An 18,498-nucleotide genomic window follows, 5' to 3' on the forward strand; every position below is an offset into this window, starting at 1 on the left:
CACAGTTGGAAAGAGCTCAATGAGTATGTTTAAAATATAATTTAAAATATTTCTAAAATTAAAAATGGCAGCGTCAGACAGGAAAATGTAAGTAATTTTTGTGTCCCCCCTCTATTTCCGTCGCTAACAGAGCTAAAAATTTAAAAATCACACTAACTATGCATTATTCGATGCTTATCAAGGGAAATCTCTTGCAATTAAAATCTATCATTTATTTTTGTGTTAAAATTAGTTCAAAATCTTTTCTTTTTTTTTTGTTGCACTTCAATTTATTGAACTTCAATAGTGTGCTTCTTTTTACTAAGTAACTCTCCTTTTAGTGACAAAAAGATTACTAAATAGTTAGTTAATAATTCTATAAAGGTCATTTATAAATTTTGCGACAAGAAGTATTTTTTAACAATTTTCAAAGCTGGGGTTGTCCCGGCAAGGAGGTACTCAGAGGGCCAGTGTTGAGGCGGCGATGGTGGGGAGGCACCTGTGCGGAGTCTTGCAGGGCCCTCACCTGCCAGTCGCTTCTCCCCAAGATTTTAATCGCTTCTGCAAGAAGAAGTCTGAGTCGCTTCTCATACCCTTGGCATTCACAACTGGAAGGACTCAAATAGACAACGTTTTCGTTATTTCCTAAGTTTTAGGCCAAGCCAGGGTACTAGAAACTTTTTTCAGTTACCATAAAGCTCTCTATTTGAGATACTACACTAACGACAATTCGTGTCATCCTGAGTGCCTGGCACTCAGTAGTTGACCGATTTATTTACTTATTTTATTCACATTTAACTTATTTTTCTATATATACTTGAATAATAAATTTATACTTAATAAACTGTGTTAATATACTAAATTTGTTGTTCTTATTCCAAAAACATTACTACGAAAGTAACTATCAGGAAAAAAAATTTTTTTGAGTACTTTTCATATCCTTTTAATTTTCAATTTTCCTGATAGCAAAGAATGAGTACCGGCACCTATTTTTTTACAAAAAAAGCACTGCCCATTGAGTATTCTAACATCAAGGATGTATTTCCCTGGAAAATAATTTATTTTCCAGGGAAATATATTTTCCTGGAATATTAAAACCCTTATGACTAACTACTAAAAGGATGGACAGTAAATATGGGATTTTGAAATAAAAAAAATTCATGAGCTGTGCACTAATTCACTCATTGCCATTATGCAACTATTAAAAATTTAGTTTCTAGATATTAATGGCATTTAACAATCAATTATTTGATGAATCTGTATTAAGGTATTACACGAGAATGATAAAGCTAAGTTAACATCAGTAGTGAAACAGATAATCTCATTTCCAAATGTCATCAAAAATCTGAAGAATTTTATATTACACCAAGAAAAACAAGCCACCAATAAAAGTTTTAACAGTTTTTGATTACATTTATAAAAACAATTATACAGTTAAACCCACTTAATTTAACGCTATATTTGTTATTATGGATTAGAGATGATAAAGTGGGAATTATGAAAAGAAAAGAATAATGAAAGTGAGTAGGTATAACTTTTTTTTTTCCATGTGTAAGAAATATATGATATTATATAAAATATCATACAATAATGAAATGAAACAATAAACATGAAACCATATCTCTTAAAAAATAAATGGATTCCAAAATAAAATTTGACCTCTTTCATGAGCACGATATTTGAAATAAATAAAAAAAATTCAAACAAAAGTAATGGAAATGTTGTTTAGTTACATATATTCTTTATGCTAAATATGTCACAAAATTTTATCAATGCCAAATGTCTTACATGTTAAATTAATAGCGAGTATATACAGGATGTGCTAATCATTATTCTTTGAGGAGTGGAGGTTTAGGTAAAAGTATGTATCTCTATATTAGGAAGAATAAAGGAAACAAAAATGCTGTTATAAACTCTGATCCTGACTTACTTTAATAGGCATATATATCTGAGTTTCTTTCCGCTACTGAAGCATTTTTGTCAGTATGGAAAAATGAACATACATACATGTATACGAAAATCAAGAGGTCAACCTAAATGCCACTTACTGTGATTTGTTCTGCTCCCTTCTTGCTTTGCGATGTATAGCAACAGGGACTGGCTGAAGTTTTTCTTTGGGAAGTTTTTCATCTCGTGAAGAAAATCTGAGGAAAAAATCTCCAACTTTTAAATGTACAAAAAGAGGAGAATAGTTTCTTTCTGTTTCGTGACACTAACTGAATAGTGATGATTAATATGATGTCACAGTTATTCTTCGAGATAAAACAGCAAAGTGATTTGTATATAACTTAGCATTCTACTATTTACAATTATACTACAAAAATGAAAAGGAATAATAACTTAGCAACATTCCTTTTAGTTTTGTACAAAGGTAGAAAAATATAAAATAGCCTTCTCCCCTACAAAAGCAAGCAAACAGAAAAAAAAAAAAGAAAATTTTCTTGAATTTGAGTAAAAATGATCCTAGAAATGTTTATATGGGATTCATATGATTAACATGTCCTCACACTTTCATAACACTATGGATGCTTCCAAGAGGCAGTGGTAAAATTATGGATTTATATTATAGATGCCATAAACAAACTGCATGCACATCAAAATGATATAATGGAAACAATACTGCAATTGATAAAATGAGGGAAAGGATCACTTCAAATTTTACCATTTAGTTGTTTTCCTGCTTGCTTATTTTTAAATGTAATATAGTATAAAACTAAGTCAGAGAATCAGATGTACAATACAGATGATAAGAAAGATGACTTTATCAGAAAACATACTGAAAATAGACCACAATGAGCAGAAGTAAAACAGTTACATACAAAATCAATACATGGCTTGATTTTTACTAGGGAACTGCATAATCTGCTAAAATGAGAGCTGATAGGTAGAATTTTCTTTATTACTTATAAATTATTGGTTTTAATTATCTTTTGTTTAAAATCAGTAGAGTGGTTGTTGTTTGTGTTTATCTCATAAAGTTGGTAAATTTATTCTTTACTTGGCCTTGGAAAAGACCAAAGTCAACTTCTATTGCCATGTTATTGTGTAGATATAAAAACAATCACATTCTGCCTGTATCAATATGAGAACAATATAAACAATACTTCGTATTTTTCTGCGTGATTCTGTAAGAGTATAATTAATATTAGCAGTGTTTTTACTAAGTTCACAAAGCCCATCAGAATGCTGATAAATTTATAGCAACCAAACATGATTTTATAATGTAACTGAATCATGTAGTATATAAGGTAATTTAAAATAGCAAAGTTCATACTACAATTGAATATGCTGGGGGTATTGTAGCACTCTTATTTTTGTATCTCTTAGTTTTGTGTGTTACTAAATTTCGAATAAAAATCCTACCTCAGATGAGGGCAACAAAGCAGAGCTCAAAATACTGGGAATGCTTTGGGTTTGGGGGAAGAACTGTTAAGGGTGATTCTCCAAAGAACCAGGATTATATTATGTGTGCTACTTATTCCCTCTCTGCAAATCTATCTTTAGCCAGACATGATACAACCAAAGGTTGTAAAGAGCATGAGGAAGTTAAGCACAAATTCAACGTTTTGATGGGTTTATATGACAGCTTGAAGAAGAGCACCAGTGCCCTTGAATGTCTAAGATACCCTTGAAGGCCTAAGAGAGAGGCTGATCAAGCTGTCCAGCTCAATGCTAGAGCCCATGCTCCAGCATCAGACAGTACAATGACATCCTTCACAGTGGAGAGCTCTAGTACCACAAGAAGCAAGTACAGTCAGTGACTCTACTGTCAGGGAAATAGGAAATATATGTGCAAAAAAAAAAGTTGGGATGGGACCAGGGTATGTCTGCCAAGGGCTAAACTTAATGATGTTGAGCAGTTATATTTTAAGGGCACAAAAGGTGATAGTGTTGTACATGTTGGTTCTGATGATATTAAGAATAGAAAATCTGAGGATTTACTTAACAGATACAGAGCAATGTTAAAAAAAGTTACGTTAGGATTAAATTTGAAAATGTCTGCAATTCTGCCTAGACACATCAAGAGGGAGTACAAGAGAGTACAGTCTTGGCAATAAATTTAGCCCTGCAGAAACTGCATTCTTGGCAATCAATTTGGCCCTGCATGGCTCAGCTGTGCAAGGGGAAGTATTTTTCTCACCATGATCTATGCTTGTTAACAGGAGAGATGTTTTTACAGTGATGGCATGGACATTTTAATAAGAGATGTGCAAAAATATTTGTTGATGCTATTGAGGCAGTGTTAAGTGTATTGAAAAACTGCTAGCTTGGGGGAGAATAGAACAGCTTGGAAACTGTTGGAAACATGCAACAGCTTGGAAGTGTCAGAGATTACAAGGTTTATTGGAGTCTTCGTGAGACAAGAAAATATGGGCTATGTTAAGTTACTAAGAGCAAAAACAGGTAAACCTATACCTGCTTGTACACAAATGCCTAGGAGTTATAACAAACAAATTTGATGAATGTGAATTTCTGGTTGTCAAAAAATGGGACATTATAGGAATATCAGAGAGATGATGCCATTCAGACACAAGGAATGCAGAAAGGACATTGTCATTTTAAAAAGGAACTTAAAGAAATTGAAATGTGCTACCTGAGGTGAAGCCCATACACACTTAATTCTTCAAACTTTGGATATCTGCTAATGTGAATCAACCTTTGTAATTAAGTCACAAAGGAGGTTAGGCAAGTGAAGGCAGATTATGAAAAATCTTTGGCAAAGGATGCAAATTAAAACAGAAAAGACTTCTTTACTTATATAAACTCTTGGTCCACTTGATATCGATGGTTTGACTGTAGATGATCATTCTCAGATAGTTGTTGAACTAAATGAGTATTTTGCACCTACATTCACACATGAGGAGTTATTCAAGGAGGAGAGGGCCAGATGTTTATCAAACTCTAACAGGGAGTTAAATGATTTTGTAATAACTGAGAGCAAAGTGGAGGCGAAATTGTTGAATTTAAACATAAGAAAGGCACCTGGGGTGGATAGTATCTATCCAGTTATATTAAAGGAGGTGGCAAAGGAAGTAAGCAAACCCTTATGAGAGCATCCTTGACTCAGGGGAGGTCTCCATGGACTGGAGATGTGCAAATGTGACCCCAATTCACAAAGGAGGATCAAAGGCTGACACAAATAATTATAGACCTGTGAGTTTAACTTCTGTTCCAGGAAAATTAATGGAGGCACTGGTTAAAGAAGCACTGCAGGATCATCTAGACAAGACTTCAGTTATAGCTCGGACACATCATGGTTTTGTTAAGGGAAAGTCTTGCCTGACCAATCTGACTGGATACTATGATGTGGTCACAAAGGAACTGGATGCAAAAAATAATTTTGATATCATATACTTGGATTTCAGGAAAGCTTTTGATACTGTTGTACATGAAAGACTACTGTACAAATTGGAGCAGTATGGCATTAAAGGCAAGTTGCTACAATGGATACTGCTCTATGTGGACTAATGTTATTAGTGGTGCCCCTCAGGGTTCAGTGTTGGGCCCATTGTTGTTTTGTACATTTATCAATGATATTGATGAAGGTATATCTAACATAATGTCCAAGTTTGCAGATGATACAAAGGTTGGCAGGGCTGTTCATAACAGTAATGACAGTATGCTGCTGCATCAGAATCTGGAAAAGTTGGATAGATGGGCTGAGTGGCAACTGAAGTTTAACATTGACATATGCAAAGGACTGCATATAAGTAGCAGTAACCCCAGAGAAATGTACCAACTGGGTGGTGTTAAACTCAGGGTAGTAGAGAATGAAAGAGACCTGGGGGTAGTTGTGCAGTCAGATATGAAGTTTTCTGAGCAGTGCACACAGGCTGCCAGAGTAGGTCATGGGGTCTTGTCAATGATATATAGGAATTTTGTGATCAGGGATAAGGAGGTGATTGTCCCCATGTATAAGGCAATGGTTAACACCCACCTTGAGTACCATGTACAGGTCTGGAAGCCTCATTTTAGGAAGGATGTAGAATTGCTAGAACGAATATAGAGAATGGCAACTAGACTGGTGAAGATAAGAAAGGGATGCTCTTATGAAGAAAGGCTTAAGTTCTGCAAATTGCAGCTTCTGGAGATTAGGCACCTGCGAGGCAATCTGATTGAGGTGTAGGCCTTCAATGGATTGAGCAGGCTCAATGCTGATGGGATTCTTCCTCTTGCTCAGATTACAAACCTGAGGGGGCATAGATTCAAACTGAGGAAAGAAAGTTGTAAAATAGATGTGCGGAATTTGCCTTTAGCCAACGGGTAGTTCATTGCTGGAACAAATATCTATATGTTCTTGTGGAAGTGGATAGCTTAAATAAATTCAAGGCAGAACTAGACAAACATTTGGAATGAATGGATCAGTGAAATGGGAAGGGTTGGGTTTTTTTTGGCTGGTGCTATATATAAGCTTGCTTTCTTGCATCATGTGCCTCTACTAATGCTAACCTAATTAATTCAGAAGAGACCACTTGGCCTCTGTAAAAGGAGAGTGAGACAATGCATGCCTCACTCAATCGACAGAGTTAACATCTCTGCTGATGGGGAGGAAAATCAATCCATTTAGAATGTCCCCTCATTATGGCAGTTCTCCTTTGAAACATATTAGCTTCAAACTTGTTAAATGAGTTAAATAATAAATGATCAATAAACAGTCAGAAAGACTACGCTCACTCAGAGAGCAAGTCCCCAGCTGCAACAGTCAGTACAGGCCAGTACATTTACATTTGGGTGAACCATCATCAGTCATTCCCAGGCTTCCACGTATATGTGACTTGGGCTCATTTGTGCATTATAACATAACCCTCATTTAGTTGATTAATTCAACACAGAGACCCCCAACTTTCAGGTAAACACAAATGTAAACAAACAAAATAAAAGAGACTTGACTACTTGACCATTTGGTCTCACAGCAAGAACAAGCACTTATACTCCCCCTTTGTTCTGCCCCTACCATGAGGAGGTACATCAATACTATACATCATACATCAATCTGTAAATCTAGTAGGTTAATAATACCAAAGAGTATCAGTCTAAATCCACTACAATTACATCAATATGATCTTACAAGCAAATGTTCTCATGCACTAAGTCACAGGATGCTAAGTACTCACAAAAGATGTCTTCAGTCTGCTGCTAGCATTATACATGCACACCAGAACAAAGTTACACAGATCATATCTCAACACACAAGACAATCCCATCCATGGACGCCTCAGGGGAGCCAAATCATCTAGCAACTATCACTTTTAAGATACTAGGCACCAACCCTGAAAAACCCACATAGAATCAACCATAATCTTTCCGATGTTTTTCTAAATCCAATGCTCAATTGAATTCTGGGCATCTTTTATCCATGGCTGTATAATCAGAGGAGACACCACAGCACCAACAGTCCACACATTTTGAAGCTTTATCAAGATCTTTACGGTCTCTGTAAGAGTGGCCCCTCAAAGAGCCATGTCCACAGAAGGAATTCCAGTAAAGAATTACCTTGTGTCCTTTAAAAGCCAGTCTATAAAAGCCAGTACAGAAAGGACACATGGGAGGGAGGGGTGGGGGGGAGTTATGCTATTAGTTAACATGTGGTACAATGTTGAGGCAGTACAAATCTAAGGCAGTACAATGTTGAGTCAGTTTGGTGCGACATAAGCATCAGGAAAACAAAATTGAGAGTAAGAGTGTGTTATAGACCTAATGATTATGATTGGCAGTTAGAAAAACAACATGAAAAAAGTAATAATCTTGATCTGATTACATTGGTCGGCAAAAAAAATAAAATAAAATAAATTAAAAAAACATTTTTTTTGCTCCTGGTTAAAATTCAGGGTGATTCTTGTAGATTCGACATTACTGAATTAAATATGGCAACCATACTGTTGTAACATCCACCAATTTTAAAGGAAAAGGGATCAAAGTCAAAAACTATGTTTATAGTAAAAAAGATTTCATATACAGTGGATTCCAGTTATTTGGGCCACCGGTTAATCATTTATTTGGGGCAAATCTTAGAAAACAGAACCCAATCAAGCAAATAGCCAGGGTTTACTTCACTTAATTGGGACAACATGCTGTTTAATTGGGGCAGGAGACCACAGCACTGGAGATTACATTACGATTGTCTCCGACCGCACCACGTGGTTCAGTTGGATTTCTGGAGGTCACAACCATAAAACAATAAAAACAATTAGCAGTCACCATTATTGGGCTTTTCTGTTAGTGCAATCTATCATAAACAGATAGTAAGCTCGATCTTATTGAATTTGAGATAATACCGACAGTTGGAATTCTGTGGGTTATTATGGTGAAATGTGTTTACACTTCCATGGAATCTTCAATCATACAAAAAACAAATTTTCAGAATCTTCTCTTCATTCCTATTCTTAAAGCTTCGTAACTTGTTACTCTGTTCTCACTTGCGCGTATTGTGTTACTTGCAATTTGTGTGTGCCATGTTCTTTGTTATTGATTGCTTATCTTTTTACTGTTTTAAATTTTAATACCAACCCACAAATGTCAGTGAACAGAAATGTCAACTAGTTAGTATGTACATATTACAGTATGTATTAATTATTCCGATTATCACTTATATTCTTCCAATTTTCATGTATCATTTAATTTTTTAATTTGTAAGGTAATAAAAGGTAAATCTGTGCTTAATATATCTTTACTGTTATAGCCTGTGGATTCCTACTATTTTCACTAAATAGAATCACTGTTTAATAGAATTAAAATTCAATTCACAAACGTGATCACAAAGACTGGCGCTTACTACACATTATATAGTGAATGGTACTTTACTATGGTGACTCCATTGTAACATGATTTGATTGTACAGTGAACCAGTTGTAAAGTGAGGGTCAATTATATTTTTAACTTTTCTTATGTGAAACTTCGGATAATCGAGGCAGCCACTTAATCGGGCCAAAATGCACTAGTCCTGATGTGTCCCAAATAACAGGAATCGACTGTATTTTAAGGAAATGTTATATACAGTACTAAATATTGAACAATGGAACTGTTAACCCTATTCTAGTTACAAAAATGTTTATCTGATAATAAAACACTTATTTTGTAATTTTTTGCATTTTATAATCATCACTGGTGTTTCTCATATGAGATTCCAACAGTAGTCTGCCAATGTAAATAAATTTGATGTTAAATAAATCTGGTAAATAAATTTGATGAATTTGAGGTATTGCTCAAAGCATCAAAGGCGGATATTGTTGGGATATCAGAGACGTGGTGGCACACACAGATATAAGGAATGCAGAACTGGAATTTGGGGAGTACAACATCTACAGAAAGGATAGACAGGATAGGAAGGGAGGAGGGGTTATGCTATTAGTTAAGAAACACATAAAATCCAAGGAAGTGAAGCCAGTCAACATCGCTGGACAGTGCAGTGTCGAGTCAGTTTGGTGTGACATAAGCATTGGGAGATCAAAATTGAGAGTAGGAGTGTGCTATAGGCCTAATGACTCTGATGAGTATAATAAGAAACTGTACAGGGAAATAGAGTGGGCCAGTAAATCAGAGAGTCTTATAATGGGGGATTTTAATTTCCCAGATATTGACTGGAATTTGTGGGTTGGTCACTCACACACTAGCAAGGCTTTTGTAGATTTATTGGATGATTGTTTTCTACATCAGAATGTTCGGGAGGAAACTAGAGGGAGTAATACTCTTTATTTGATTATCAGTAGTGATTCTTTATGCATCAAGAATCTGCAGATAGAGGATCCACTAGGTGGCAGTGATCACAGTGTGCTGAAGTGGGATTTACTCAAAGAAGTAACTACCATCAGGGGTAAAGGGAAGGGTTATTGCTTTCGTAAAGGCGACTACGATGGACTGAGACAGTATTTAAATTCTATACAGTGGGCCCAACTAATGATGTTACCAACAGCAAATTCAAAATGGGAAGCATTCAAAGAACTTATCTTGGAAGCTACTAGGCTTTACATACCAACTAAGAAATATTGTTCAAGGTTTTGGCCTAAATGGATGTCAGATGAACTAATGAGACATATGGCAGAGAAGAAAAATGCTTGGGATACATATAAATTAACACGTGACACAGAAGCCTATGATAGATATAAGTTGATCTGTAACCAAGTTACAAAGGCGGTTAGGCAGGCAAAGGCAGATTACGAGAAATCTTTGGCAAAGGATGTAAAGAAAAACAGCAAAGAGTTCTTTACTTGTGTAAACTCTAGAAGGAAGGGGATGAATCAGATTGGTCCACTTGATATCGATGGTTCAACTGTTGATGATCCTGCTCAGGTAGCTAACAAACTAAATGAATATTTTGCATGGACATTCACACATGAGGAGTTATTCAGTGAGGGAAATGCCAGAGGTGTATTCAACTCTGGCAGTAAGCTAGATAATCTTGAAATAACTAAGAGTAAAGTGGAGGAGAAATTGTTGAAGATAAACACAAGAAAGGCACCTGGGGTGGATGGGATCTATCCAGTTACATTAAAGGAGGCAGCAAAGGAAGTAAGCAAACCCTTAGCCTCAATTATGAGAGCTTCCTTCGACTCAGGGGAGGTACTCATAGACTGGAGATGTGCAAATGTGACCCCAATTCACAAAGGAGAATCAAAGGCTGACACAAATAATTATAGACCTGTGAGTTTAACTTCTGTTACAGGAAAATTAATGGAGGCACTGGTTAAAGAAGCACTGCAGGATCATCTAGACAAGACTTCAGTTATAGCTCGGACACAGCATGGTTTTGTTAAGGGAAAGTCTTGCCTGACCAATTTGATTGGATACTATGATGCAGTCACAAAAGAACTGGATGCAGGGAATAACTTTGATATTATATACTTGGATTTTAGAAAGGCTTTTGATACTGTTGCACATGGAAGACTGCTGCACAAATTGGAGCAGTGTGGCATTGGAGGCAAATTGCTGCTATGGATAAAGGAGTAGTTGAGGGGGAGAAGACAGAGAGTGGTAATCAATGGACACTGCTCATCGTGGACTAATGTTATCAGTGGAGGGTCCATTATTATTTTCTGTATTTATAAATAGTATTGATGATGGTATATCAAGCTTAATGTCCAAGTTTCCAGATGATACAAAAGTTGCACTGATGCTATGCTGCTGCAACAGGATCTGGAAAGGTTGTGCAGATGGGCTGAGAGGTGGCGAATGAAGTTTAACATTGACAAATGTAAAGTTCTACATATGGGAAACAGCGATCCCAGAGCAATGTATCAACTCTGTGGTACTACACTGACAGTGGTAGAGAATGAAAAGGACGTGGGGGTAATTGTGCAGGCAAATATGAAATTCTCTTAGCAGTGCAGACGGGCTGCAAGAGTAGCTCATGGTGTCTTATCAATGATATACAGGAATTTTTCTAGAAGGGATAAGGAGGTGATTATTCCCTTGTATAAGGCAATGGTCAGGCCACACCTTGAGTACAGTATACAGGTCTGGAGGCCTCATTTCAAGAAGGATGTAGAGCTGCTGGAACAAGTGTGGTGGAGGTTGATAGCCTAAATAAGTTTAAGGCTCAGCTGGACAGGTATTTGGAACGAACAGAGGGGTGAAGTGGAAGTGGGGGGTTTTTTTTTTTTTTTGGCTGATGCTGCATAAGCTTGCTTTCTTGCATCAAATGCCTCTACTAATGCTAATGCTAAGTACAGAGAAGGGCAACAAGGTTAGTGAATGGAACAAGGGGTTGCTCTTAAGAAGAAAGGCTTAAGTTTTGTAAATTAGTGTCTGGAGACTGGGCACCGGCGAGGTGATCTGATAGAGGTGTACAAAGCCTTGAATGGTTTGAGCACGCTCAATGCTGATGGATTGTGCCTCTTGCTCAGAATAATCACCTAAGAGGGCATAAATTCAAATTATGGAAAGACAGATGTAGGATAGATGTCCGGACATTTGTCTTTAGCCAGCGGGTAGTTGGTTGGTGGAACAGACTTCCATCCTTTGTTGTGGAAGTTGATAGCCTAAATAAATTTAAGGCTCAGCTGGACAGGTATTTCGAACGAACGGAGGGGTGAAATGGAAGTTTTTTTTTTTTTTTTTTTTTTTTCTGGCTGATGCTGCTTAAGCTTGCTTTCTTGCATCGTATGCCTCTACTAATGCTAATGTATTTGTATTCCATTTTCTCCAGTATCTTTTTTACTTGAGCAATATCTTGGTGAAACATTTCGCCATGTTCATCGGAGAACACTCCCAAATTTTCAAGAAAAAAGTCTAAGTGGGAATGAGGGAAATGAAACTTTAACAATATGTTGCATCCCAAAATTAGCTCATCCACAATTTCACTATAATTTTGTGATTTCTCATTGCCTAAAAAGTTCTGGCAGATATTTTCAAATGCCTTCTAGGCTCTTATTTCTGTAGCATTTAATTTTTTTTAGTGAATTCTTCATCTTGAAATAGCAGTTTGACTTGAGGATCCACAAAGATTCCCTCTTTTATTTTGGCTTCACTGTTTCGAGGAAACTTTTGCCTAAAATAGGAAAATCCTTGTTTTTTTTGTCTACTGCTTTCACAAATATTTTTTTTTTTATCAAACCTAGCTTGATGTGCAATGGAGATAAATAGATTTCTGACTTATTCACCAAAGCAGGAAGTAGTACATTTTTCTGGCCTGGTGTAGTTTCTGAACGGTCTGGCCATTCGGCTGTCCCACTCACATAAAAAGCAGCAGTATTTAGTGTTTTTACCTTGCAACCCAGTCAGAAAAGCTACCACTTTTAGGTCGGCACACATTCCATTTGTATTCTTGACAGCATATTTTTTACAAAAGAACCTGTAGGTTCTTGTATGTTTACTTCATGTGAACTGCATGGGCCAATAGTATAGATGGATACTTATTTCCATTATGGAGCAAAACTGCTCTCAAACTGACCCTGGATGAATCAATGAAAAGCCTCCACTGCTCAGGGATGTGCTCCAGATGTAACTCTTTCATTAATTCCTGGATATTGTTACAATAAACCAAAGCACCATCCATAGAGTAATAGGTCATTATGTTAAAATTGCCTCTTCCTGTAAAATGGCACCTTGATAACCTTTTCAAGAAGAATCCACTGCTGATGCTGTGATCCTAGTAATTGAGATTTAGCTTTGGAGAGTTTCAAATTTCTGACCAAATTGTTCAATTCTGCCTGAGTGATTAGATGTGGCTTTGCAGTATCAAGAGTTGAAAAATCTGGATCTGTACTCATTCTAGGTTCTGCATCTTCTGGAGACTCCTTTTCTGATTCTGAATCAGAGACAAGTCCATAAGTTTCTGGTGGCTCTGGCACTGGCATTGTATCATCATAAGGAACTGGCCTTAGAGCAGATGGTATGTTGGGATACTCTACTTTATTCTTGGATTTACCAGAAAAACCAGAAATATTGGTCAAGCAAAAGTAACAATCGTTTATGTGGTCTCGAAGTTTCTGTCATATCACGAGAACAGCAAAGGGCATAAATTTATGACTACCTCTAAGCCAGCCTGTTAATGTCTTTGAACATGAGCTAGAGGAAATCTTTGGAGTCCATACTTTATCTTGATCTCCAACCTTACACTCAATTCACAGGCTTTTCTCACAAGTTGTGACAGTGGCTTCTGCTGAGATTTTAATACCACTTCACCGCAAATGTAGCAAAGGCTACCAGGCTTATTTCAGCAAGAACGCAGCATATTTCATGTACAGTTGAGGTACGCTCACATTAGAATACAATTAAGAAATTGCAGATTTTTATTTCTAATTTAAACACAGTTCATGATTTACACTAATGTACACCACACTTGTTTACAAACACCGATTCACTAAAACACCTGTTCACTTTGTTCACCACTCACTCTCTGAAACATATACACTTTTTGAAATATGAAAATGCTTGCTTGGTGCAGAACCCACTGTGAAGTAAATGAAGAAGCTAATAGGCTTTTTATACCAACTAAGAAATACTGTTCATGGTTTAGATCTATATGGATGTCAGATAAACTGATGAGATTAGTGGCAGAAAAGAAAATTCATGTAATGCTCAAAAATTATCAGTAGATGCAGAAACCTACAGAAGGTATAACTAGTCTGCAATAAAATCACAAAATGGGTAAGGTAAGCTGAGGCAGGTAATCAGAAGTCTCTGATAAAGAATACAAGAATGTCTATTTATGTAAACACTAAAAGGAAAGGGAATGAATAACATTGGTCCACTTGATATGAATAGAATAACCCACTAATCTTGCTCAGTTTGTTTGAAAACTGAATAGACATTTTGCATCTATGTTTACACACGAGGAATTTGTATGGATTGGGATGCCAGACGTATAATGGGGCCTCAACTTACAATGAGAGCGATATCCAATATCGCTCTCATTGTAAGGAACCGATAGCTTTCCGATATTGATGGAACGATACATAGGTGGAAATTTATCGTTCAGGAACCGACAGCTTTCTGATATTGATGGAACGATACATAGGTGGAAATTTTCAGATGCATGGCATGTGGAACATCACTTGTACGATTGTTCTCAACCAATTAGCATCTTTGTTATTGTTCAACAAACAAACATTTCCATGTTACAGCACTTGGGAGAGTTTCTTTATCTTCTGTTAGATGCACTTGTTCAGTATGTAAGCAGTGTTTTGTTATTTATACGTAATTACAGTAATTTGTGGTTATTTTGGAATTTATTAATTAAATAAATTGAAATTAAATAACCATGGCTCCTAAAGCGCAAGCTATGAATAAAATTTTTATTAAATGTGAAGCAACAGATGATGAAAAAACAAGGAGTAAAAATTAGTGCATTAGTATGCGAGTACAGTTTTCCTCAATTGACCATTCCTACAATACTTAAACAAAAGGATATTCTAGAGTGTTAAAGTTAGTGATGATTCCACATCTGTGCATAAGGGAAGAGACTTTATTGTGGAAATGAAAAGGCTTTTGTTGATAAGGATTAGGGAAAAGCAGATGAAGAGTGACACAGTGCCCAGACAATTTATCTGTGAACGTGCTAAGCAGATCTATGACGATCTGAAACTTAAAGTTCCATCAACCAGTGGCAGTGCTGTGCACTTTTAAGCTTTTAGAAATGTCATAATGAGATACAGTTTTAAATCTAATTACTGCCTTCTATAGTAAATTAAAAATAACATTTTTCAAAGTCACTACTACATCTTTTCCTCTCTGAGCACATTCACTAACAATGTTTCACATCTTTTTTTTTTTGTTGTTCCATTGGGAAGCATATTTATGAACAAAGTGCATGTATGATTAGCAGGTAGCACAATTAGATCACGTTTGGGTCTATGATAAATTGTGCAAACAAATCGGCATGTATCATATCTTCACTTTGAAATACTACATCTATTTTTGAATCCTTTCTATGCACAGCACATTATTTTTATACTGATCTGATTGCAAATGTCTGATGATTACACTACATTTATTGCCATTTGAAATTGAAAAATCACATCTGGATACACAAAACAAACATGTTATCCTTTCCAGATTTTATAGTAAATAAAATCTAAAAAGTGGCAAATCATAGATACATATCTTTTGAAACTATACATCATATTTATTTGGCATTGCATTGAAGGAAATTGTCGATTAGCATTGGACTGCGTGCACACACACACACACACACACACACACACACACACACACACACACACACACACACACACACACACACACACACACACACACACACACACACACACACACACACACACACACACACACACACACACGTGTACATGTACTTTTTCACATATTCTATGCAACACAAACTAACAAAAACCTGATGGTCAATTTGTTACCTAGTCAATGTTAGTCATTCATTAATGAAAATAAGAGAAATTCACTAAATTTCTTATACATTATGAGTTTAAATCATGAGTTTATAACTCCATTAGTGGTAGAGGATCAAAATGCATGGAATGATTATAAATTATCAGGCAACACAGAAGGCTACAGTAAGTATTCAGTAATCAAGTTACTCATGTGGTTAAGCACACAAGGCAGATTACAAGATGTTTCTGTTGAAGAGTGAAAAGAAAAGTAGCAAGGAATTCTTTACTTATGCTAAAGTATATGTTAAGTTATACCTCCCTATGTGAGGTATAACATTAAAATGATACTGCCTTTGCAAATATTTTGCTAATTTAGAATTGGCTGTGTATTAATGATGCATTGGCACTTAACTTATACATAGCCAATGGAATAAATTAACTCTTGAATTGCTGACACTGATGGCTCAGGGAAATTTAAAAAGAAATTGGACTGGTACTTATTGTCATCTGATAGAGCATAATAATTATTTTTATTTTATTTTTTGATGAAAGGTTTCTTTCTTTGTATCATTTAGACATTCTAATACAAATACTAGTACAAATTAAAATAATTTTGTACTGTATTGCCACTAATACTGATATATTCTAAAGAAAGCTGAATATATATATATATTGAACTCGTACAACTATAAACATGAATGTATTCTAATGAGAAATTTGAACAGATATACAGTGTTGATTAGCCCAAAATAGCCAGAAAGTTAGTTACCAGCTTCCACCTGCAGTATGGACAAATTGCTTGTATAATGACTTTTTTACTAGCATTTTTGACTGAAGTTATTTAAAGCCTAAACATAAACAAATAAAAACTAGACTTCAGTTTATATAGCAAGATTTGTCAATCCCAGCACATAACTGTTAGTTTCTCTATTTTTTCCCAGGGCATGTGAAGCTAACTTTCATGGTACAGTAGACTTCTGATTATCTTGAGTTACAGGGAAACAAATTTCTCCCAGATATTCTGCACAGTATAAGAAAGACTCATAAAACACGAATAAAACATACTGTAGGAATGGAATTTTAAGAGGAATGCAGTTGAGTGAATAACTAAAAAGAGAACATGGATATAATTTATTTGTAGATTAAAGTTGTTTTTCACATATACACAAGTAGGACTATGGTGCCATTACGGCATCTCTACTGCTGGTAGGGAGTTCCTTAGTCTTAGAGGCCTCAAAAGAAGGGAGAAAGACAGCTCCAAAAATGTCAGGCCAACTCTGTCCCAATTTTTGATGAATAAATTGTATTGTATTGTTATATTATATTATTATTATTCTGAAATTGTCACTATGGTATTAAAGGGTGAGTACTGTAATAACACTAGCCAACACGATTTTTACCTCCAAGAACAAATGCTTTTTTTTAACCAATTTATTAACCAAAATATGCCAATTTCGCATAATCTAGCCAGTAATGTATGACATACTAATCTATTTTAACAGATATAAGCTAATTCTCTTAATTTTAGCAATCGATTCTGGCCTCAGTTTTCCTGTGATAAACATAATCAGACTTCGAACTATGGTTCTTAGGTTCAAATTCCGATGCAACAATTTGAAGAGAGCACACTTAGCGTTTTTGGTGAGGAATTTTGTAGGCTGTGCCAAGGTTTTCCAAGTATTAACTGATCATGACATATTCTCAGGGTTGTAAATCTAGTAGTGGGGAAGATAATAATGTTAATAAGATAATCAAGTTCAAGTTAAGGATTCCCAGGAAGCCTCCACTTCACAAGATGGCGACTATTAGCCAGTAAGTTCAGGTAGTGAGGTACATTTAATCAAACAAGATGAGTTGAATGATTTGGTTCGAGACTTAAATTTGCTGAAAGAACAAACTGAACTGTTACTAGGTTACAGCAGTGGAATATACTCGTGGCAGGAACAAAGATTTCAGTGTTTCGAAAAAGACATGAAAAGTTTTAGAAATATTTTGCCCTGGAGGACGGTATGTGTTTTTGCAAGGACATTATTGGACTTCTGAAGGAAGTCTCTACTGCTGGTAGGGAGTAGAGACTTCCTTCAGAAGTCCAATTACTAGGTGTTGTGCATAAGTCAGATAAATTATGTTTATTCATAGATGCCTCAAAATTAAGTTTAAAAGCAGTTTTGCATCATAATGGCAACAAATTTCCATCAGTTCCTGTTTCATTCAGTTGGACTTAAAGAAAGTCATGAAAGCATGTTTGAGGTTCTACATGCTATAAAATACCAGGATTATAGTTGGAACACATGCAGTGATCATAAGGTTATTATGCAGTGATCATTAAGATTATTACTAAATATAATACCACACTTATACCACCTGAAATTAATAACATAAGTTTATATAGCTATTCTTTTTCTTTTCTTTGTTTTTTTGTTAGTTGTTGGCACGTCGGCTTCTGTGGCCATAATGCACCTCTCAAAGTTTTTGCATTTACTGTGATCCAATCCCGAGGCGGGATTCGAACCCGTGACCTTTGGGTTGCCAGGCAGGCACTTTACCCACCCGGCTAGCCCAGTCGGCATATAGCTATTCACCTAAACTACTATACATTAAGCTAATGTTTCAGGTATATTACCAATACCCATCATCAGACCGTGTTGTTGGGGGAAGAAAAATAGAAAGGATTGCAAGTTTGAATTACAATTACCAATATTACAATTATCAACTATTGGGCTTATGTAAAATGAAATAC

The 18,498-nt window shown here is 35.8% G+C and overlaps 1 protein-coding gene across 4 annotated transcripts in view; it reads right to left on the reverse strand.

The window, feature by feature from the left end:
• The window catches only part of LOC150076271 (uncharacterized), a 695,145-nt gene that overhangs the window by 170,304 nt on the left and 506,343 nt on the right, over positions 1–18,498 (reverse strand). For 3 of the 4 annotated variants that reach the window (XM_090388135.1, XM_090388134.1, XM_090388133.1), the window contains exon 11: positions 2,028–2,123. The exons of the other annotated variant lie outside the window; for it this stretch is intronic. In XM_090388135.1, the coding sequence (XP_090244261.1) occupies positions 2,028–2,123 (96 nt within the window). The remainder of the gene's footprint in view (positions 1–2,027; positions 2,124–18,498) is intronic. 4 annotated transcript variants of the gene reach the window in all.

Source organism: Mastigoproctus giganteus, chromosome 13 (genome assembly GCF_048544385.1).
Source record: "Mastigoproctus giganteus isolate SK-2022 chromosome 13, ASM4854438v1, whole genome shotgun sequence".
Lineage (NCBI taxonomy): Eukaryota > Metazoa > Arthropoda > Arachnida > Uropygi > Thelyphonidae > Mastigoproctus > Mastigoproctus giganteus.